Source organism: Hyperoodon ampullatus, assembly GCF_949752795.1.
Source record: "Hyperoodon ampullatus genome assembly, chromosome: 4".
NCBI classification, from domain to species: domain Eukaryota; kingdom Metazoa; phylum Chordata; class Mammalia; order Artiodactyla; family Ziphiidae; genus Hyperoodon; species Hyperoodon ampullatus.
Window position 1 is genome coordinate 84,645,013 of NC_136917.1, and position 24,888 is coordinate 84,669,900.

Here is a 24,888-nt window from a genome sequence, read left to right on the forward strand (position 1 = left end):
CACTAAATTTCTTTATTCCACCCCTAAGTGTTGTCCATAAGAAGGACTTCTTGTTAGAGAGCAGGTGAAGGAAAGAATAAATTCCTCAGTGTGAGTTTGTAAAATAATTTTTTTAGGACTGTAAAATGGCAGAAATTTGTAATAGAACGTTTTTGGTTATTAGTAATATGGTGTGTATAAATAAAGACAAGATAAAAAAACATTCTGCACAAAAGCTTTAGGGGCATATGGTTTCATAGCCCTTAAAGCATGCTTCAGTTTCTTACCATTATAAGTGGATTTTTTTTGTACATACCATACAACTATAACCTAACCATCTCCTTGTAAACAGTTTGAACACATTACTGAAAAGACTGTGAATGTCATGGGAATACATCTTGTAGCTCTACCTAGCATTAGCTGAGTAACAGTCCTTGTAAAGAAATCCAAAGGGTGTAGGCTGGCTAGGTTTTCAAAGCAAAAACAATTTGTTACTATTTACTTCAAATGTGTGCTACTGGTCCCTGAAAATGTATGTTTTTAAATGTTATGTTGTGTTTACTTGCAATTTCAAATTTAATTCATCAGTAGGTATTTGGTATCCATTACATACCATAGAAGACACTATTTTTTCATAAAGCAGTCACATGCATTGAAGTTAGGATTACCAACTGATATATATGTATTTTTTTGCACCTTAAAAACAGAATCACTATAGTGCATATCATGCTTCCACACCGTCCTTGCTGAAGGACAAAATGCATAAAGTGCCAGGGTTTGGCTCCCAGGTGGAAGGAAGCCATTTAGTACTCTGGCAGGATCACATCATTCTGCTGAGCTCCAAATTCCAGAGCAGGGTTTTCTTGCCCTTCTTTGGGGGCTGCTGCTTCCTCAACAGTCTTCAGCTTTTCCTCCACTAGGCCCTCCTCTATTTCTGGGTCAGCCTCCTTTATCCCATCCTCTAATGCCTCGGGCACCATCTTGGTGGCCTCAGCAGCATTTATTTCAGCATCTTTAACTTTCTCTATGGCCTGCACCTTCATCAGCTCAGCCTCTGCCCCCTCAACTGCCACTTGGGCCCCATCTCCTTGAATTTTCACTCCTTCCGGAATAGCTTTAACATCTTCATTGTCATCTTGTGTTGGAGATGGCTCTCGGCTGGCCTTCTGGCTCTCCTGGATGCTGCCATGGCTGCTGCTGGCGCTTCCCAACCGGGAAGAGGCCACCACGGCCTTCACTGCTGCCTGATTGGAAACAGAAAAGTGTCAGGTGTTACTTTCACTTAAAATCCCAAATCAGAGCTCAATTTCAATTTTGCATTTAAGGAGTTTGTTATTATATGTTAGTGTTTGATCTTTGAAAGTATATTATTCCAAGATTGTCTAATGAAAACTTGTTTGGAGAATGAACAGCAAAATATGTGTAATCTCAAATGAGCGTATTTAATCATCTGGACAACAAAAAACCTGAGTAAATGCATTTTCCCATGGATTACCAATATTCAAAAATTTTAGATTGTGTTTCCCAAAGTATTTGTTTCATGGGACACTAGTTCCATGGATGTTAGTAGGCACTATCTAGATAAAAGAGTTCCACAGTCAACTTTGTTTGAGAAATCCTGGGTTAAGTCAAGGTTGTTTAATCTAGTGTATTTCAAATTAATATGACCATGGAACCCTTCAGGTTTATTTAGTCCATATCAGCCTGTAAGCGATTGCTGAATAGAACACTATTTTTGACCCCCCAGTTGTTCTCTGAGATCCCCTGTATGTATAGCTAGTCCTAAATTCCATTAAGTAAGAGAAAAGCACCTAATTTCTATTCCATATACATTCTATAAAAAGAGATATGTTTTGGTAGATAATTTTCCCTATCACTTGAATTATTTTAATTTTTACCAAGTATAATTATTTGCTATGTAATAAAACATAGTTTTAAAAAATTTTTCCCAATTTTTGCATATTCAGAAAGTAGACAACTTTCTGAGTAAATGTTTCCTGAACAATGCTGTTCAAGCAGTTCAGCCTTAATTAAATGAGAAGCAATGATAATGGATTTGTTTGGTGAGTAAAGCTCAACATACAACACATTTCCCTTTATTAACAATGAATTCTGGGAATTCCCTGGCGGTCCAGTGGTTAAGACTCGGCACTTTCACTAAGATCCCACAAGCCGAGTGGTGCAGTGCCCCCACTCCAAAAAAACCCCCAAAACAAAAAACCCTACAATGAATTCTTATGAGAGGATAACAGAACTACAATTGACTTTATACCAGCACTGTTGGGATTTCAAAGCAGGATTTTTCCTGGTACCACAGGAGATGAATAATAGTATTAGATAAATAATAGTGGAATTATCTTTGATCATCAAGATATGAGAGAAATCTTTTTTAAAAAAAAATAAAACAAATAAATGCCATCTAACCTTGAGCTTGCGCCGGGCATTGAATTCTTGGAGCTTCTTTTGAGCTGTATCCATGTGTACAAAATTGGCTGCTTTACCTGTGACCCACGGGTGCTGGAGAGCTTGGAAGGTAGTCAGCCTTTTCTTAGGATCCAACACAATTAATTTTCTGACCTGAAATGATAAAGAACCATAGTCTTCTTAGGGAGATTTTTATGGTGACCTGGGCTTGCCCCTCAGCTCGTGAACTTCTAGGTCTTATTTAATTTCCTTGGCAGTACACTAAATATACATTAAACAATTTTTTTAAGTCCCCAGAGGTCACTGGAGAGATGGCTTCAGGTAGCAGTAGCTGAGGAATCTGAGAGTGGTGTGCATAGGCTACCTGAGAGCCCAAACTGGTGGACAGCTTGCCCACAGAGGTCAAAGAAACAAGTCCTGCCTTGCCTGTAGACTGGAAGTTCTTGGAATGAGAACCAGCATCTGAATAATTCTCGGCTGCACTTCACATCACTTAGAACTCAGAGCTTAAAATACACACCAATGGAGACGGAATCGTTCATGCATCCATCATTCTTTCTATGGGAATTGAATGGCAAACAATAGGGGCAGTATCATAGCCCTTATAATTATACCATAAGTCTATCATGAAGTTAATAGCTCTCTCTAATCCCTTGAGGGTGCTTGAAGGAATAAGCCAAGAGCTGGGGTAAAAGCCTATTTAGAGTCAAAGTAAGGGTGTCAGTAGCTTGGGGGTATGATTTGTTTAAAGGACTGAATTCAAACCAATGGTAGCCCATTCTGGGAGGTTTACCCCTGCTTGTGAGGATGAGCAGACAATAAATTGCCAAGAAGATCAACAACCAAAATAATCCCCAGCCCTAGGCTCAGAAGGGGTGACCTGGAATGAGGCAGACTATTTGGAGTCAGGAAGCATGTTCAAGTCCTAACTTATTCAAAGTCTCTAACTACTTTTGTGACCTTAGACAAAGACCACATGTGAATTGGGTGACTATGGACACTCTCCTGGGCCCTTTCTTACATGACCTTATTTCCACCCTAATTCCTTTGTATCAATAAATACATTCTTATAGACATATAACATTAAAAAAAACCCCAAAAACTCATGTAACCCTGTCCATAACCTTATCAATTAGTAACTATTAGCTCCAATTCATAAATGAGGGATGGAAGGAAGCTCAGAAAGATTTAGTGACTTGTGTAAGGTCAGACAACTCGTAACTGGTGGGGGCTATACTCAAACTCGGGTCTTAGAGTTTGTCTCATGGCCAGTACACCATAGTGCCTCCAAGGTAGTCAGCCTCTCTGGGTTTCAGTCTACCAATATGTAAAATGAGGGGCTTTGGATGATTTAAGGCATAAGATCTTTTCTAACTCTAATAACCTAAGAACTGAACACAGGCTAACAAAATCAGGCAGCTAGTCAAATGAAGAATGAATATCTGGTTCTCCTTTCACTTCCTTTTTGTAGCATTTGCAAAGAAATGTGTGTGGCGGGTAGAGACACTGAATTTGTAAAGGGCAGAGATGTGAGACTGCTTAGTCTTAAAATCAGAGAGGAGGTGGAGGGAGATAAAGATAATTAAGAAAAAGAATGCACAGTAGTAATACAAATTTGATAGTAGAGCTATCATCTGTTGAACACATATACTAATAATTTTATGTAAATGATGCCTAATCCTTACACCATCCCTGACAGATATTTCCCTCTCATTTTCTAATCATCTGTTTCCTCTTATCATTACCATCCTCCTCCTCATGAAAAGAATTTACTGAAAGCCAGTATGTACCAAAATTTTATATGTCATCATTAATCTTTACATTTGAAGATACTGATGCACCGAATTATTAAGAAACTTGCTGAAGATTAGAGAGATCCAGTGACCTTGCCAGGATTCAAACCCAAAGCCTTGCCATTATCCTATGGTTCCTCTTAATAGCCCAACTCCCCACTCATTGGCACCATAGCCTCTGCTCATGACAGAACAGATGCAGGTTTTGCCAATAAGTACACATTATGAGGCTCAATGATTGCTTTAGTTCTGAAGTTTTATAAATTTATTAACCAACAGGAGGTGTAGCTGAATGAAGGAACATCACAGCTAACCCTCTTATCCATTTAATTTTTATGAGGGATAAAAAGAAATGAAAGGAGGACTAAATAATGGGGTTATTATTGAGTTAGTTGGTGGTGATTACTTAGTATGTACTATATCCCTTAATTCTTCTAAAGACCTAGATACTGGTATCATCCCAGAGAAGAAAACTAAAGCACAGAGACGTTAGGCTAGCCCAAGGTCATACCTATAAATTATAAGAAGGGGGGTCACTTGAATCCAGGCATGTCAGACTTTAAGAATCCTTGGTCTGTTTCCTGATTCATGGTTTCATTCAACAAATATTTATTGAGCCTGTACTTTATGTCCATATGGTACTAAGATCTGGGCACACATGCTTCACCCTCTCCCCGAGCTTACAATCTAATTAAGGAACACCTTTGAGCAAGTATATAGAAATGATGACCATGATGAGAAAGGAAGTCTAGGGGGCAGAGGAACAAGTGGCAGAACAAATGAACCAATTGTGAGAAGAATGGCCTGCTGAAGACGAAATCTCCCAGAGAATGCCAAATGGCAGCCAGGGCTTGAAGATAAGAGTTACCCATGTAAAGACATGTGTATGTGTATGCAGTGGTGGAGAGCAAGGAGGAAAGAACATCACAAAGCAGAAGAAAGAGCAATGGCCCATACCCAGAGCTACATTGATGAGGGACTGGAAGTCTAGTGCTCTGGAGGAAAGAGAGATCAAGGGAGAGTGATGTGAAATGAGTGGCACAAGAGAGGGTGACACTTATTTATAAAACCATTCCTCTGGATCCTGTGTGGAGAGTGTACTTGAGAAGAGCACAAGAAGAGGCAAGGAGACCAGGTAGGAGGTTGTGACAGTGAACCAGGAGAGGATGGGGCTTGGACTAGGCAGTTGTAGTGGAGGTGGAGAGAAGTGGACAGATTCAAGAGATGTTTAGGAGTGTGGGCCCTGACATGAGGGAGGAGTTGGGATGACACATTCCCACATCACACACACGGCCTCTCTTTCACAATCATGTTGGAAAATCCGTGACCTGTAGGAAATCCGTTTTCATGAAAGAACACAGATGGACAGGAGGGAAAAGAGCACTGGATAAGGGGTCTGGAAATCTGGATCCTTAGTTCCTAACAATGCCTTTCTGCTGAGAAGCTGTGTGAACCTGGACAGTCATTTTACTTCTCTGGGCTTTAGCAAACTCATCTTTAAAATGCAGGGAAGATTAGATGACTCCTAAGATCCCTTGGAGATCTAACTTATGATTCAGAAGTCAGCTTTTAGTTATTTCTGCACGATTTCTCTCTAGAGGATTGATGGTAAATGTTTCAATTACACCCTAGTATCCTCTTTATTTTAGAACAGGTGGGCCATCTCCCTAGAGGGTATGTGTTTCCTGAATGCAAACAAACTTCAATGTTACCTGAAGTGAGAAGCCAAGTAAAACAAACAAAAAAACCAACAAGATGTATAGTGTAACTTGTATAATGATAATCATGCATGATGGGATTTGTGTTACTATCAGGATTTTTTAATAAGTTTGAACATTTCAAGAAGCAATGTTGTTTTATTCAAAGTATAACTAATCTAGGTGATAGCAAGCCATTTTAAAACAGAATTCTTCTGTGTAAATTATGTTTGGATTCACTCAGCATAGCTGTCTTCATAAGCAAGGTTCTGCATTGACTAGATGGTAAAAACTCATTAATTAATATGCCATAATTTGTGATAATTCAGCTAGAGATGAATCAAACATATCTTTTTCATTATCTATAAGGAAAATGCATTCGTGTGCATTGTTTCATTAAAAATACTTTATAATTAAAAAGAAATAAGCTATTAAGAGGGGTTGATTTAAAAAATGGCACTGCCCATTAATTAGATAAAAATGAATGCAAGGGATTTTATTTCATTTTGCTTCACTTTGTTTTGGTCACACTTACCAAATCCTTGGCATTTAGAGATACTTCATCCCACCAGGGGGAGATAAAGTAATATTCACAGTTCAGAATTCTCCTAAACATGAACTGATCACCTCTTTCATCATAGAATGGTTCAAATCCACAAAGTCTAGAGGGACAAAAGATAGAGAATAAACTGGCTTTAAAAAGCCTAAGCATATTTCACCAATTTTTTGCAGAAATTCAAGACTGTCCTTTTTCACAGCTTTCTGTTATGAATGTAATCGCTCAGTTTAAGTATGTAATCACCTTCTTACAATTCACTTTTGATTATATAAACACACAGTCATGTCTTCAGGAAGTAAGAATAGATACAAAACCAATTTAAGATTTCTACAAAAAGTTATAATCATATTAATAATTATGACACAAAACAACAATAATAGCTAACACTATTATAGACATTATGCTATAGTGCTATTTCCATGGATTTTTTTTTTTTTTGCGATACGTGGGCCTCTCACTGTTGTGGCCTCTCCCGCTGAGGAGCACAGGCTCCGGACGCGCAGGCTTAGCGGCCATGGCTCACGGGCCTAGTCGCTCCACGGCATGTGGGATCTTCCCGGACCGGGGCACGAACCCGTGTCCCCTGAATCGGCAGGCGGACTCTCAACCCCTGTGCCACCAGGGAAGCCCTCCATGGATTTTTTTCCACCAGGAATTGAGAAGACAGATTGACTAGAATTCCAATTGATTACAAAACAGAAAAGTTAGGATTTTGAGAATAAAAAGGTTAAAAGGTGGTTTGTTTTTTTTTTTGCGGTATGTGGGCCTCTCACTGTTGTGGCCTCTCCCGTTGCGGAGCACAGCCTCCGGACGCGCAGGCTCAGCAGCCATGGCTCACGGGCCCAGCCGCTCCGCGGCATGTGGGATCTTCCCGGACCAGGGCACGAACCCGTGTCCCCTGCATCGGCAGGCGGACTCTCAACCACTGCGCCACCTGGGAAGCCCGAGAAAAGTTTTTAGTTGTTTTTATTCAGCCCTTTTCACTTGAATTCTTCCATAGAGATGAATAAAATATTCGATTTCCATCCCATTCCAGTTTGGATTTCAGAGTGAACAAACACAAGAGCTAACACTATTGTCAGGGAATGGCCTTTTAAAACTTACTACAGTGAGCAGCTGCAGCCAGCAGAGGTGAGCAGCCTAGCGTTAGCTCAACCTGGTAAGTGACCCTCACTTTTGCACATCTTAAAGACATCTCACTATGTTCACCTTCATCTTCTGTCACGGGTCAGCATAAAATGTATGAGAAAAGTGGGAGAAAAGAAACAGAGAACCATCACTGGCATCCTAAAGAGAGAGAGGAAAAGTGAGTTGCTGGTCTGGGACCACCAAGCCTCTACTGTTTATAAGTGGGTGGAGGTACTGAAATCACTAAAGACCAAAAGGGAACTATTTTTTTAAAAGTCCCTGCTAGGGCATGTGTTGCGTCTGACAAGGAATGAAGGAAAAAGAATGAAAAACATTTCCCCAAATTCTTCCTTCAAACTGGCCAGGTTGGTGCTGAGAATGAAACATTCCAGTGCATCCTAATGTAGTGAGTTTCTAGGAAGAAGCAATTTCTCATGTTCTTTTGCTCAGGGAACATCCTGTTGGGAGAGTCTTTGTTTCTTTCAAATATTGTGGAGCCAGCCAGGAAAAGGCAAGGCTCAAGGAGTGCTGAGGCCTGGGCTGTGCATCCTCCCTCTCCCACTGCAGCAGTCCACGCAGAGAATACTGCTCCAGCAAAAGGAGAGAAGGGAACACAGGTCCACATGTTGCCAAGGAGGCAGTTCAGCCTCACCTGGCCCTCCTCTGCCCTCCAAAACACTAGAAAAACATAGCCTGTTGTTGGCTAGTCATGGAGAAATTGGTCAACTTTCCAGGCTTAGTTTAGGGAACTCTTAATGTTTCCCCTTCTGGAAATCTAGAGAGAAAAATGATAGTTCAGAAGGTACAGTACTCAAATGCCTTTCTTTCCTCTCAGTCATGTCAGCAAGTCTGTGCATTGGTAACATAGGTAAAAAGTTTATCTCATCAGCCTGAAATGTCAAAAATGGAAGAAATGTGACAGAGAGCAGCATGCATGTGTGCACGAGCACATAGACACACACACAGAGTAAGAAAACCCTTTAGAAATGGAAATATTTGAATGCTGACAATGACAATTTAGGAGAATATTAGGATTGTAAGGCCTGAAGTGTGACTGTATTACACAGGGTAGCTCCAAGCCATTGAGCAGAACTATATTGTTGAAAGCTGAAGGAGATAATTTGAATCTCTGATGTTATCTGGTTCTGATTTTGACCTGAGAACTGTAGTAGTTAGTTGCTTTTGTCTGTGGGGACAAAGGGTTTTAGTTTAACGCTTTAAACCAAAGAGAGGGACCAGAATTCTTGTAAGAAACAAAATGGCCTTTATTTCCAGGCTTTATTTCTGTCATCCTTAGAAATAGCAAGGTCATAGCACAAAATAGCCTGGTGGAACTCTTAATAGTAATAAAGGAGGTACATAAGCCCAATGGCACAATCCACTAGAGAGAATGTTCCAATGAATCTTGCGTAGTGGACTTCATCAATTTTTAATGAACTACAGATTAAATAAAAAGTCCCTAGGCTTAGGGGCTGACATAAGTTGGATCAGAACTAAAGGATATTAGGGGCTTCCCTGGTGGCACAGTGGTTAAGAATCCGCCTGCCAATGCAGGGGACACAGATTCGAGCCCTGGTCCGGGAAGATCCCACGTGCCATGGAGCAACTAAGCCCGTGCGCCACAACTACTGAGCCTGTGCGCAAGAGCCTGAGAGCCACAACTACTGAGCCTGCGCTCAAGAGCCTGAGAGCCACAACTACTGAAGCCCACGTGCCTAGAGCCTGTGCTCCGCAATAAGAGAAGCCACCTCAATGAGAAGCCTGGGCACCGGAACGAAGAGTAGCCCCTGCTCGCCACAACTAGAGAAAGCCTGCGTGCAGCAACAAAGACCCAACGCAGCCAAAAATAAATAACTTTATTTTTTTTAAAAAAGAACTAAAGGATATTAGTTGTGAGCAGCACTGTTATTTTAATTTTGGGGGCTGCTACCACTTATTCAACCAACACCTATAATTAATGGCCTTAAGTGAACTAGGGGAAAGAAACTTGAGAGATTTTAAAAATTATTTTCAGGGTTACAATAAGACGTTTCTCAAATGGCCACAATTTTTTCTCTTCATTTTCCCATGTTAGTGACCATATCATGGAGTTTAACTCATCCCATATTTCAGTTTTTCAAGGCAAATGTTACTAAATTTCCTACCTCCATCTCTGAGTTCTTACACATCCTCAATGCTTCAACCCCTCCCATCACATTTCAACACGAAACTCTAATTGGGTGGGCACGTTTACATTTTAGGGGCAAATCTGGAGCATTATTTGTAGTTCGTTTTTCACTTAACATCACTAAGTATGATATGTCACCCACATAATTCAGGAGACAACATTCTTTCACAGCATAAAAGTGATCTTAAATGTAAGCTGAAGGGATTCTATGATGCGGCCTTAGGAATTCATTTTAATGAACTAATAAGCACTTGGTGGGGCAAACAAATTACCGAAAAGGTTTCACTTTCCTAAGAAAAAACATGGTTCCCTAGCTCTCCAAATTCTTCTCAAGCTTTAATACATCCTGGAAACACAGGGAATTGATCACTGAAAATATCTTTTGACATTACATAATAGCAGATGGCTATTTTATGGGCTGCTTTTAAAGATTTTTATGGTTCTTACTGACAAATATATCAATATAAACCCAGGTGAACTTAGAGTTTGCTAACTTGCTTGTGGGTTCTACCCTAGTTACCTTCTTCCTAGTCCATATTACCTAGACACTGCACTTTCTAAGATCACTATTAAATTAACCAAACCAAACCTCTTCCTACTATGGACTGAATTGTGTTCCCCCCAAATTAATATGTCGAAGCCCTAACCCCCAATGTGATGGTATTTGGAGATGGCGCCTTTGGCAGGTAACAGGGTTAGATGAGGTCATGAGGGTAGGACCTCATGATGGGACCAGTGCCCTTATAAGAAGAGACACCAGAGAGCTTGCTTCCTCTTTCTGCCTTGCGAGGATACAGTGAAAAGGCAGCTGTCTGCAAGCCAGAAGACAGCTCTCACCAGAACCTGGCCTACTGGCACCCTGACCTCAGGCTTTCAACCTCCAGAACTACATTTCTGTTGTTTAAGCCACCGAGTCTATGGTATTTTGTTATAGCGGCCTGAGCTAATTTGCTTTCTTCCCCACCCTTCAAAATCTCTTTACAGATTTGAATATTACAGGTTCCAACAATTAACTCTGCAGTATCCTCTAATTGAAAACCAAATCTACTTGGTTTGAATTAAACTTTGGAACTCACTGATATCTTGCTTTTGTAGTTGTTCTACAACAGCCTTCCTCCCCAGATACTCTTCCATTGTTCTTGATTATTTCCCTTGTATTTGTCTGCAATTCCATCATCTCTTTGGCAAACTGAAACCCCATGTTTATTAGTGGACAGGAGCTCAGGAATGGAGTTGGGGATACCAGAGAGTGAGAGATTTAGCCAATTTTTTTTCTACCAAAGAACAGGTTTCTCTGAGTTTAGGGTATTAAACTAAAGGTCCTTGAGAACTTAACAGATATAGGAACCAAAACTGATAGCCCAAATACATTTAAAACATTCCTGATAAGAAACGTACCAGTTTGGGATTGCTTCAGAGATTAAACAGCCATTTTCCCCTTAAAAAGGAATAATTAATCATTTGGACAAGATGCACATAAATAAAATAAGTGCAAGTTTAATAGGTGGATTTGTTTCAGGCTCATTACTATCATCAAACAATGAATTGTTCCCCAAATCTGCTATACACTGCATAGCAGAATGAGACACAGCAAAGCCCTAGACAGAAGTTCTGGCCCCAAGAAAATTACAAAATAAAAAGCAATGCTCATTTTCCGAAAATTCCATCAGTAACTACACTTAGTATGTCATAGAAAACCACAAAAAGTCAAAAAGGAATCTTGTTTTTTATGAGGACTATGAGTGACTAGAAAATATTACAGCAAAGGCAAACAGTATGCTTAGAGATTGCTTTTCTTCACTTACAAGATGTAGGTGATTATTCCTACAGACCACATGTCCACTTCAGGTCCATAGGCACAGCCTCTAAGAATTTCAGGTGCTGCAGAAAGAGTGAAAACTGTATTAAATTACAGTTTAAATTCAATATTCAAATTTTAATAATAAGCAATAGGGAAGAAATGAATTCGTCAACAGAAGCTTCAGAACGGTTTTATAACCAGTCTTCTCTCCCCAAACCAAAGTATGAGTCTACAAATTCTTACGTCTATTTTAGTGGGAGACATTATAGTCTCCTCTGTGTTTGGGGTGCATAAAAATAAAGTTATTAAATGTAATATTCTACATCAGAACATCATGATACTGCTCAAATCAGATAGAGCTATATTTCTGCTACAAAGGGAGCTGTGTACATAGAAAAGAAATGAAAGTTTAGCATAGTAAGGGGAAAAAGGCACAATCATGCCACCTGGGGTGTCCACGAATGTGTGTGTTTGACAACGTGCAGGGCAGGAAGCAGGGCAGACAGTGAGGGGACTGGAAAGTCTCTAGTACTGGAAGGTTGGAACAGGAGCTAGGAGGGGCCCTGGCACATGTCTCGGTGCTGAGAACTACACATAGGTCCTCAGAGAGCAGCTGTCCCCAGTCAGTTTGGGATTATGAACTGAGAAAGGGGGCTTCCCTGTGCGCAAGGAGGCTGCTCCTATCAGCCCTGCCCACCATTGTGAAAATGGAAGGTCTTCTCAGCCATTAAACGGCCTGGCCCGGTAGTATAGAATAGTGAGATCTTCCATGATTTTATTACCTTAGAGCCGTGAAAATGGAGAGTTAACTGGGTCTAACTGTTTGCACTGAGGATTAGAGGTGTTGTTTGTTTGCCTAACTAACAAAGGAAGAAAAGAAGTAAGAGCTCTACCCTCTACATAGAAATAGGGCTCAGGTTTAGAGCCCAGAAGTAGCCCCTTTCTATTTTGAACAAAAGTGCTGTCTGTAGGTGTCAGCAGGGCCCCTGAGGAAGGAGCTGATTGATGAATGCTGAGGGCTCCTTGAGGGAGGCCTTGGGGACAGGGGCACCACACTCCTCCTCCCCTCAGGGGGGCAGGAGAGCAGGATCCCTTGTCTATGCAGCCTGGGAATGTCAATATTGGTGGAGATTGTCAAAGTGAGCTCCTAAAGGAAGCTGTTCTCATGGGACTCTGAATTTAATTTACAGGAAGGAACACAGCAGATTTTCCACTAACGTCTTCCCATTCTATCCCCTTCTCTCCATTCTTTTCCAACCAGAATATTCTCTTCATATTTTATGTAGAAACTGTGTTACATAAAATATAGGAGATGAAGAGCCTGTGTAATGATTATGTGCACTCTAGCACTCTGAGAAGCAATTCAGCAAGATGCACCCATTGAGGAACTGGATCTGGGGCCAAGAAGTTTTTCTCATCTATGAGCAAATTATTCCTAGAATATTTTCCTTTTAAGAGTTAATTAACATAATTAAGAAAAATGCACGCTCAAAGCCAACACCATTCTTTCTGTCAGGTTGGCTTCCGTTTCTAGAGCCATCTGTACCCACAGACAGTTCCTTTGGGCCGCAGCAGCCCCCGCACTGAACTCCTACTCGAAAATGCTTTGCTCATCATAGTGCAAAGGGAACTGAGGTTCAGCTGCCACTTTCAGAAGGGCTGCTACTGTCAGGGAGCTGAACACATGCATATTTGGCATGCACAGTTAGTACCATATGCCCTTCCCCACTCCAGGTATCCACATCCATGAAGCGTTAACAAGTCTCATACTGACATTTCAACATAAACACAGAGATATGTTGGGGACAGTCTTACATTTCCTGGGTCTTGGTTTTTACCTCTAGTAAATGAACTGAACTAGCTAATTTCCAAGTTTACTTTGAGTTTTAGTCGCTGTGATGTACGTAAAGGGATAGTTATTAGAGTTTAAGCAAGAAGAGAGGACAAGCACTCCTGCTACAGAACCTGCTGAAATCCCATCCCTCCCACTGGAGTGCCTACTGTGTCTGCCGCCCTGCAGGCACCTATCCTGTCAGCTCCAGTGAAATGAAACCTCCCGTCCTGTACTGTGCAGAGGTCAGCACGCTGTCTGGAAGGTCAGGTGCTCTCTCAGGCCATCCTCCATAGCTCCCAGGCCAAGGGCCCCAAACGCAGTGAATACTATGGAACAAAAGCCTTTCTGAATCCACTTTAGAGGGCATCTGGGTTTCTTACCTGATATGGCAATATCTGATCTCCCTTCACAGCACTGGGTGCAACCTGACTCTCCAAAGGCAATTTATTTCCTTGTAAGACCTTACGCTGCAATGTGAGTAAACTGGTGGTGTGAAAAGCTAGACTTTCCATAGTGAGGTTAACTGAGACGAAGGGAATATAGAACATTTTTCCCCTCCATAATAAATTCCTCTTAAAGAGAAATTTTTTAATGAATTTATCCTATTGAATATTTACTAATCCTAATATAAAATTTGGGTGAAACACGCCTAAATTCCTAGACACAATTAGATACCAATTCACAGTAACCTTTAAATATTTTCACTCATTAGTTAATATGACCTTGACTTCAGAACCAGCAGAACACACCCTTGTAATCTATCTGAACCCTTTCCAAGAGCCAAAAGCTTTTCTAGAATACATTTCAGATGCTGGCACGCCAGCGCTTCAAATCTCCTAGGTATCAAATGTCCTTGAAGGTAATTCTACAGATTTGTGATTTTCTTAGAGTGAGAAATAGTTGACTACTTCCAATTCAGTTCAAGAAAAGGCATCAACTAGTGCAACTATTAATACTACAAGCACTTCTGGATGTCCTTCATATATTTCCTTACCTCATTGCCAAAACAAACAAACAAACAAATGCAAAATGGGGGGATAAAACAATTCAAGGTGTAATACGGTTTTTAAAAATGTATTTTAAGTGATTTAGAATCATCTTTTCAGAAATAGTCAATAGTCATTTATTGATTTTCCTGGCTGTCTTCTAAGTAGATCCAAGTTTTCTGCCACTTCCTAAAGTTATCTTATCATTTATGTTATTGCTCGTTAAACACTAAATGCTACAGAACTCCCAGGACACTTCACACTCCAATACCTAACAATTGAAGGTACATATAAAGATTGGAATGAATTATGTTTTATTAAATAAAATCACTGTAACTGAAAATGGTTCTAAGATAAGAAGTATCAGGTATAGCCTGTGACACACTGATTGGTGCTAAGTTTTCCCTCTTTTCCTAAAGTCCTAGGAGAAGAACAGAGGGATAATTTAGGTCACTTCATTTTGTCAATGCCCTAGATGAGCTTTATGATCCCTTCCTACCTATGGAGTTAAAACTACAGAGTGGCATTCGTTATCAGAAGACTTTTTCAAACTACTGTTAACTGTTTTGAGACAAATCCAAGGGAGACTAAGGTGAATGAAATCAACAGGTTCACTCACTCACTCATTTAATAATTTAATTTATAATAAATTTAGTAAATTAATATATCATGAACTATTTGTTAAGCACATGCTGTTATGACAGATACTGTTGGGTGGTGCTGGGGAATAATGGGGAGTTACAGAGAACAAGTCTCCATCATCACGGAGCTTACAGTTTGGTGGGGGAGGTAGATGTTGATCAAGAAAACCATACGGGGACTTCCCTGGTGGTCTAGTGGTTAAGACTCGGCGTTCCCAGTGCAGGGGGCTGGGGTTCCACCCCTGGTCAGGGAACTAGATTCTGCAAGCTGCAACAAAGATGCCTGTGTGCCAAAACTAAGACCTGGCACAGCCAAGTAACTAACTAAATCGTTTTTTTTTAAAGTATCCTTTAAAAAAAAAAAGAAGAAGAAGAAAAAAGAAAACCATACGAAGAAACGTAAAGTGGTAACTGGAAGTGCTTGGAGGAAGAGTGTCTCTAATAGAGGGCTGACCTGGTCAGAAAGATGGAGAATTGTGATCAGAGAAAGCAAAGTTTAAACAGATGTAAAAGATCTAGAGAAGTTAACTAGGCAAAGGGGGAGAGGTAGTGGTTGAAAGAGACAGAAGAGGGTTCCAATGGAGAAAGCACACGTAAAGAGACCTTGCGGCAAGAAGGAACAAGGGGCCCTTAGGGAACCGGAGCAGTCAGTGTGGGTGGAGCGTAGCCGGTGTGCGAGGCCCAGGTGCATCCAGCGCCTGGGAGGCAGGTCCAGGCCAGACTGCAGATTCCACTAGGTCAGGGGTTTTTTTTTGTTCGTTTGTTTTTAAATTCTCTCCTACACTTTCATTTTAACCATTCAAAACATATGGGAAATATAGCCAATATTTTATAATAACTATAAATGGAGTATAATCTGTAAAAATTTTGAATCACTATTTTGTACACCTGAAACTAATATAATATTGTCAATCAACTCTATCTCAATTGCAAAATGGAAAAAAAAATCTATTTTCATCTTAAAGCCTGAATCTGACTTTACAAAACTACTCCCCCGCCCACCACAGCTGAGGGAAAAACACTGTGGAGCTTTCACTGTAGAGGCTTATCTTAAATTCATAGTTTTCTGGGGGCCACAAAAATCCATGGCATCTTTAGCACAGCGTCTAGAGGTCTCTCTAAGCTTTGCCTCTGGGGAGTGAGCAGTTTGGAAGGAGGAAGGAGAGGGATTTATCTGCCAGAAGCAGAAGAGCAGTGTTTGGAAATTCTCTGCTTCTTCCCGGTTCCTAACTTGGCCTAGGAACCTGGAGGAGAATGCCTTCAGGGTAGCGTCCTATAGGTGGTAGCAAGTGCCCACAGCCGGGCAGACTCCAAACTTGTGCTTTTCTTAGCATATGTACCATGTGTGGTCCTTTGTGACGGTGTCACATACACTTGGCAAGAATGAGGCACAACCTTTTTAACACTGTCAAGTGCAATTTTTGCTTTGACAACAGAGAAGACAGGCGATGTCCCAGTGCTACATGTTATAACAAAGGTATGCAATGGATCAGACTGTGATACAGTTGAGATGCTTCCAGAGGGGGTTGCCTCTGGCTAGGAGCAGCCTTGTCACTTTACTACAGTGAATCTCAGAATACTGTCAATTCTTGCATGCCATGCTGTGGAAGCTTGAGAACGACAGAGGAGGCATTTGAAGCCCCTGTCACATTAGTTATTTATAACTTGCTCGTGCAGAGCAAGAAAAAAGTTTGAAGGATGTTTTGAAACACAAGTGATAGGCTCTTTATGTTCCAATATGCACCTTTTCTATTTTCCTTGGCTCTTGATCTTTTACACAGCAAATATCAGGCAATCCAACTCTCACCTGATGTTTTTCATTTTAGCTGTTAAAAAAGTCTTCCTTGCCACATGAATTGTATGACATTTCTCTTTGTATAAATCTTATAAATGGGTGAAGAAAGAGCCTGTTTATTTTCCTCACTTTACTTTTTAATTTTTTAAAATAATACCCTGAAGAGAAAATCAAATATGTGAGAACACCTAGTGCTTTCAGAAGAGGAAAAAAGAAACACGACTTATTTTAATTACCCTGTGAAAGTTTCATTTCTATGGAATTCACTTTTCTGTGATTCCATTGAGCTCTCCCATCTTGGAGTAATCACTGTTTGTTCCAAATCTTAATCATACCAAGTCTCCTGGTCACTTTAAAGCTGTGATGGATGCTGGCTGAGGGACAGCAAAGGAGTGTTAACTGTTGAAAAGCTGCCTTTCCATTTTTTGTGGGATAAGGTAGAGTATAAATAAATAAACCATATAAATAAATTAACCCAACTCATCCTAATATTAACATTATGTAAGAATCTTTTTATATGATGCAGATATAAAGATATAAGATGCAGATATAAAGTAACGGACTTAGCATTCAAACTCTGTCTCATGTGTTAAGTATGGCAAATACTGTGTTTTTCTCCAAAGACGCTATACACATTACTGATAATTATCAATAATAATTCTTTTGAAACTTTTAATGTTTATTTTATGCATATCCTTCCTGTAGCAAACATTCTAAAATGGAACATTTTGTGGGTGTTCAGGGCCCAAATAATACGTTTTAAGCAAGTCTTCTACCCACTTGCCATCAATCACCTCTCCCTTTAGACCTCTTTTCCTCCCATCATTCCACCCTCACATATGTAATAATAGAGCTGAATCCTCACGGCATGTGAACTCTCCGGCACAGTTGGTTCTGTTCTTGAAGTAGTCTCTTACAATTATAAGGAAGTGGGCACAGAAAATGATTTGTGATATTGAGACCCAGAAGTTAAGGATTAACAGTACATTAAAAGATTGTCTCTACACTAAAAGGAGCAAGAGAAGTGAGGGGATGATGTTGGTGACAATCTCTTTAGACTCAATTTTATCAGCCATCTCAGGCCAAAATATACTTGGTTAACTTTGATTTAACTGAGTGGTTGTCCTAAACTTACTTTATACATATAGAATGTATACACAGATTTTGTGGTAATATTATTTAATACCATATGGGTGATGAAGAAATTTGTAGGACTCTTCCTCCCCTCTCCTTGTTGATAACCCTAAATCCCGAGAGATGAGTCAATCAGCTTTTATGACCATTTCCCAAGCTAGGGAGGCAGCCCCTTATATTGGTGACAGCTTTAGATGTTAGAACATTGTTTTGTGTGTATTGAGCCTCAAATCTGTGCTTTACAACATATATTCATGATTTCTTTTTTTTTTTTTTTGCGGTACGCAGGCCTCTCAGTGTTGTGGCCTCTCCCGTTGCGGAGCACAGGCTCCGGACACGCAGGCTCAGAGGCCATGGCTCACGGGCCCAGCCGCTCCGCGGCATGTGAGATCCTCCCAGACCGGGGCACGAACCCATGTCCCCCGCATCGGCAGGCGGACTCTCAACCACTGCTCCACCAGGGAAGCCCCTATTCATGATTTCTAATTCTGTCCTGTGGAGCTTCTACTATTTGACAGTCTCAGTGATAATGTGGTTTCTTCTCTTCTCTCTGGCCTCCTAATGGTGATGTTGCCCAGGGATCAGTGGGGGTCATTTCCTTTTCTGCTTTGGTGAGGCTAGATAGTTTCATGACTTTAAATAGCATTTATATGTTGATAATGCCCACATTTATATCAACAGCCATGCCCTTGCTCCTGAATTTCAGACATATACACCCCTCTGCCCACATGTCACCTCCACTTGGATGTCTAACAGGCATCTCAAAATCAACAAGCCCCAAACCTGTTGCTTCAGAAGTCTTCTTCATCTCAGTTAATGTTAGCTATATCTTTCTAGCTGGAGCTCTCTGATCCCTTCTCCGGTCGACTCTTTCCCGCCTACTGTTTCTTGCCTCTGTCCCCTCTACCTGGAATGTTCTTTCCCTAGATATCCATGTTGCTTGCTCTCTCCCTTACCTCTTTCAAGTCTTTGCTCTTATGTTCCCTTCTCAGGTGAAGCTTTCACTGATCACACCTGTTTAAATATTAACTCAGGCTCCCAGCACTTCCTATCTCCTTTCCCAACTCTATATTCTTCCATAGAAATTATAACCTCTTTTTATATAATTTACACATTTACTTTGTTTATTATTTGTCTTCTCCCACTAAAATGTACCTTTCTTAAAGAAGAAATTGTTTCACTGCTATATCGCTGCTATATCACCTAGAACAGTGCCTGATGCATAATAGGAGTTTAATAAATATTTATTAAATGAAAAAAGAATAAAGTTCCACAGAATACCCTTTGTTTAGGTCAGTATCAGACCAATACAAAGGCCCCAAGAGACTCATTTTCCTCTAAGTTTAAAATTTCCAAGACAGCTTAAAATAAGCCTGCACTCAACCTGCAGAGTCCCTGTCCTTTGCAAGGTCAAGAACAAGATGAGCTACAACCTTTCCTCATCACTCCTGTGTCTGTCCCCAGTCCCACTTTTTCCTTTACCTGGCACTTGTTCATTTGGATCAGGCACTGCTAGCACGCCGGGGACAATCCTATGATGGCCTGGGGACATAGCATATCTCAGGGAAAACGAAGGGCTGTGCTCAGGAAGGGGAGATGGATCTGAGACAATCTGCTTATCGTTCTTTGCTTTCTTCCTCGAGCCTTCCCTACTCCCTTCCTATTGTCAACAAGCCCCATGGGAACCCTAGTGTACACACACCAACCTGTCAAGGGGAAACTTACACATGGTGCAGATGACATTTTACTATATGTTTATTTCTTCTAGTGTTTGTTTTTTTTTTAAGTTCATTGCAAAAATGAAGGCATCATTGTGGGTATTTAATTAGTTCTCAGGTGAGATAATCCCCTACTTGATTAGATTATCAATGTAATTGGATACTCATTATTTCACCTTAACTATTTAGTGTTCTAGAAAGGAACGAAAACATGAAAATATTCTGAAAGCTTGTATTTTAGACTATTAAATTTACTTCTTTTATCTCATTTAAATTTTCTAATATTTTTCATGGTAATGTGTGTGCATGTAGATACAAATCTCTTCTGACTGTAGACTGTTGAAAAATTATAATTTTCGTAGAGTGAATGTAATAGGTTATTTATTTAGAACATAGCAGTGTGGTAACAAGGAAGGATTATCCCTATAATAATGAGACCTGGCAAATGCCAAGAGGAAATAAATTCTTAACAGCTTCTGGACCCTGAAAATAGAATTTGGATAAACAGACAAGTAGGAGTATAAAATATGAACACATATAGTTTAATTAACTAAGCCTATGAATAAATTAGATACTTGGTATTAGACAGAAACATTCTTTTATCTAACAACTTCCACACTGGTTTCTTTTTTACTCTAACAGCTTGTATTTCTTTTCTGTGATGGGCATGGGTAGGTCTGAACACCCACAAAATTCAAGCCTCAAATATCTGAACCAGTTAAGATATTTTGGAAGTCATATTGCATAGTTACATTGTAGCACATTTATCAGGAGCCATGGCCCAATGGATTTTTTTTATCTTGAGACCTGTTTCTTTTCCCAACAATAAGATTTTGAGAACTTCTTCAATGTTGACCCCCTCATGGACTATGTCAGAGCGCTAGTCATTGATTCCATTTATCTGGATCACAAATTTTAGTTTTCTGGCCTGGAGTTTAGTTTTGACTGGGCAGATTTCCCAGGAAATAACGAGTATTTGCTTAAACACACAGCATCTGTGATATTTTTTCTTTTGAGATTCACTTATAGGAGAACTCTCTGTTATTAATAGCCTGGGGCAACGGTTCTGTAAGTGAGACTGATTGGGTAACTTTCCTTTTTAAATTTCCTGACAAATGACAGATGGTATAACATAAATACCCACTCTCTCCAAAGATGTAATTGAAAAAACCCTTCTATTCAAAAAACTAGACACAGTGTACATAAGGATAATTGACCTAGGATGTAATCGTCCTTACATCAAGCAAGGAAACACGGTCAGCACCCCCTTCTCTGTCACTGTTCCAAGTTAAATGTAAAGTCTCTGTGTAAAGTAATGCTTTCCACAGCATGACAGTGATTCTCGCCAGTTTTGCTCTTGGGTTGCATTTCCAGATCATTCTATAAATGAACAGTTTCCTCCTCACCTAAATATTCTCAGAAGGCTACATGGCAAACTGATGACAGTACTTATATGTGGTGAGGGGAGAAAGGGCTAGAATTGAGGGTGATCCTCAAAGAGGGCTTCAGCCTTGTCTATAAATGGTCTAATTGTTTATAAAACAGATGAATATAAATATTACTATATTACGTTAAAAAAAATTCAAACCCTGCATCTTTCCTCCACTCTAGGTCACCTACTTCCTGTGCCCTGGTGTTACTAGGACTTCTGTTTTTCCCTAACTCAGCTTTTTCAATGCTTTCAGTGTATCCTTAAAATCCTGCCCCCTCCTTTGCTCCCACTTGGAGGTAATATTCTAGTGTATTTCCTTTGGACCAAGAGTATGTAGAATATATGTCTCTTTATATATATTATTATTTTTTTAAGTTTATTTATTTATTTTTTGGTTGTGCTGGATCTTCGGTGCTGTGCGCGGGCTTTCTCTAGTTGCATTGTTGCAGTATATGGGCTTCTCATTGCAGTGGCTTCTCTTGCTTCGGAGTGCACAGGCTCTAGGTGCACGGGCTTCAGTAGTTGTGGCATGCGGGCTCAGTAGTTGTGGCGTGCAGGCTCAGTAGTTGTGGCGCATGGATTTAGTTGCTCCATGGCACATGGGATCTTCCCAGACCAGGGCTCGAACCTGTGTCCCCTGCATTGGCAGGCGGATTCCTAACCACTGCACCAACAGGGAAGTCCTCCCTCTTTATATATATTATGAACTTTGCTTTTTAAATTAAATACATTGAACTTTCTTGTTTTTGATTTCTAAGCCTGCCTCAGCCTATATAATAGTAATTCCACACATACATTTAGCACTTCAGAGTCCACAAAGCACTTATATTTTCTCTCTCAATCTCCACCCCTGCCCCAGCTTCCTTGCTGCTTTCTCCTCCTTTTTGTATAATATAGCAAATTACTACTTCCTGATGAGTCTCTACCTATAGCAGAGTGGAAGGATTATCTTGATCTTGTTCAACCACTCAATTCCCTTTTTCCCCATTACACAGCCTCAAGGGTGATATGGATATCTGCAGGGAAAAAAATAGCAAATGGAAAATAAGCCTCCATTATGAGATGGCATTATCTGTAAGATGGGCCTGTCTTATAAGATGGCAAAGACAAGAGTCTGAAATAGTATTTTTACAATAATTTTATATTTAAAAAATTAACGATTGGATTTAGGAGTAGATTGAATACATTATTCACTGAGAAGCTGTTTATGGAGTGACAGGAAAGAGCATTTACAATAGCTTTCTAATTTGTCTTCTTTTGATCTCTTTTCTTCTCAAATCCATCTGTCATAATGTCATTATCAAGGTATTTATAAAATACAGATTTGATTTAAAAATATAATTGCCCTGATTAAGAACCTTTGCTGGATCACTATTATCTACCAAAGCACGTCTGAATTCCTTAGCCTAATGTACAGATTCTTTTAAAATTTGGTCCATCTTACTTTTCCAAGTCCATCTGTATTCTCTGTACCAAAGACTCTATGTTCCAGTCATGCAAAGTGACAAAGTAACAAACAGTCCCTGAACTTTTCAGATGCTACCACTCCTCTGACTTTTCTCTTCCTGTGCTTGCTGACAAACAATGCCTTGTGGCCACCTCTTCACTTGTTGAACTCCTACTAATCCTTTAGTACCCCTTCTCTGTAAAGGCCCATCTAAGAAGGATTAATTGTTCCCTCCCCTCTGCATGCTTGAGCCTTTGGCTCAGATAAATATCTAACTTATTACAACAAATTTTGATTTATGTGTACAGGTCTTTCTTCTTTTATAGCCTATGAAATCCTTGAAGGGCAAGATCATACTGTGTTCACTCTTATAATCTCAATGACTAACATGGAGTCTGTTAGACATTCAATGTTCATTTTATCAGTGAATGAATCATTCATTCATAGAATGACCATTCTGTACTGTTGCAAGAAAGATTTGCTCTTATCACTATTATTATTATTATTAATTTATTTATATTTTGGCTGCACGTGGGATCTTCGTTGCGGCATGAGGGCTTCTCCCTAGTTGTGGCATGCAGGTTTTCTCTCTCTAGTTGTGGTGTGCAGGTTTTCTCTCTCTAGTTGTGGTGCACAGGCTCCAGAGTGCATGGGCTCTGTAGTTTGTGGTACACAGGCTCTCTAGTTGAGGTGCAAGGGCTCAGTAGTTGTGGCGCGGGGCTTAATTGCCCCTCGGCATGTGGGATCTTAGTTCCCCAACCAGGGATCGAACCCACATCCCCTGCATTGGAAGGCGGATTCTTTACCACTGGACCATTGGGGAAGTCCCTCTTATCACTATTATTAAAGCCACTGAAAGGACTGCTATCTCTTAGTCACAGCAGGGACCCTGAGAGATCACTAGGGTAAGTTCTCCCTGATCCTTCAATTTCAGGGCTGCTCAAGTCTCAGAGAATTTCTCCAACCTACCTACCTCCCTGGAATACTTACTGTTCAGTATTAGATAACGATTACTAAATTGTCCACCAGCTTTATTCTTGTGGGAAATCCTTAATTTGTTGTCTCATTCTTTTCTCAATCCTCTTTCAATGCTTCTGTCAATTGGTCAGCAATTAGTGGTCACAAACAGGCAACCCCATTTGACATATAGTACTAAATTCAAGGTTCTTATTTTTCTCCATACTGTTGGTGAACTGGGGGCAGGAAAGAAATTCAGGATGAGGGCAAATAAGGACATATGAATTAGAGAAAGGAAAAGTTCACACGGCATCATTAGAAGGGAAGGGTGATAGGCTGTCCGCTAACAGTTCTAAGGAAAATGAAAAACAGCATGCCTATAAGGAACATACTGCAATGGTTTCCACATTAAAAAATATTTATTTACTTATTAATTTATTTGGCTGCATCAGGTCTTAGTGGCAGCACGCGGGCTCCTTTCTAGTTGTGGCGCGTGGGCTCTAGAGCATGTGGGCTTAGTCGCCCTGCAGCTTGTGGGATCTTGGTTCCCAGACCAGGGAACGTCCTCTGCATTGGAAGGCGGATTCTTAACCACTGGACTACCAGGGAAGTCCTCACATTTTTTTCTGAGAATGAAAATCTTACTCATAAGCCTGTGGTAGAGATAGTGAGTCATCTAATGCAATATTCATTCTTTGTAACAGAACTCTGGATTCATTTGGGACAGCAGCACGTGCAGCCAAGAGACATATTGCCAGTTTCCCTGGCAGTGTGGAGGCTATAACTGAGTACTGGCTAATAAGATATAAGTGGAAGTGACATGTGGGGCTTCAGCAAGCCTGTTTAACAGTGAAAATGTGCACTCTTTTTTAGATTTTTTTCCTTCTGGTTGTGTAGAATGCAGATATAATGACTGATTTCAAGCAGCCATTTTGGACTGTGAGGAAACAAACATACTCAGGAATGGTAGAGTAAGACAGGAAAAGTCTGAATCCCTGACACTGAGATCCACCACACCTGCAGAGCCGTAGCTGTGGAACCCATCAGGATTGCCTATCTCTAGACCTCCAGCATCAGAGAAATTAACTTCTGTCTTGTTTAAGCCATAGTTATTTTTAGTTTTCTGAATTTACTCCTAATTGATAAATTACTCCTGTCCTCAAGGATCTTAAGATCCAGAAGAAGAATATTTGGCACAATGTAAAGATTTAACAGAAAGACAGGTACACAATTCTGTGTACTTACTGGATTTATGAACAATTCAGCTGCAAGAAAGTAATCTAAAATATTATTATTTTAGACCAGGGAAACTAGTTAAAATCAAAATTATAAAATGTTTATGTGAACATGGAAACATGGAGGCTGGTGTGGAAGAATGAGGCTGTTAATATTGATT

At 40.2% G+C, this 24,888-nt stretch overlaps 1 protein-coding gene across 1 annotated transcript in view; it reads right to left on the reverse strand.

The window, feature by feature from the left end:
• Positions 1 to 782: 782 nt before the first annotated feature.
• Positions 783 to 24,888, reverse strand: part of CAMK4 (calcium/calmodulin dependent protein kinase IV) — a gene marked incomplete at its 3' end in the record, with an annotated part of 222,803 nt that continues 198,697 nt past the window's right edge. Inside the window, exons 8-11 of the mRNA XM_079703277.1 lie at positions 11,553 to 11,628; positions 6,429 to 6,555; positions 2,404 to 2,556; positions 783 to 1,223 (exon numbers count right to left, since the gene is read on the reverse strand). Coding sequence (XP_079559403.1) covers positions 783 to 1,223; positions 2,404 to 2,556; positions 6,429 to 6,555; positions 11,553 to 11,628 — 797 coding nt within the window. The remainder of the gene's footprint in view (positions 1,224 to 2,403; positions 2,557 to 6,428; positions 6,556 to 11,552; positions 11,629 to 24,888) is intronic.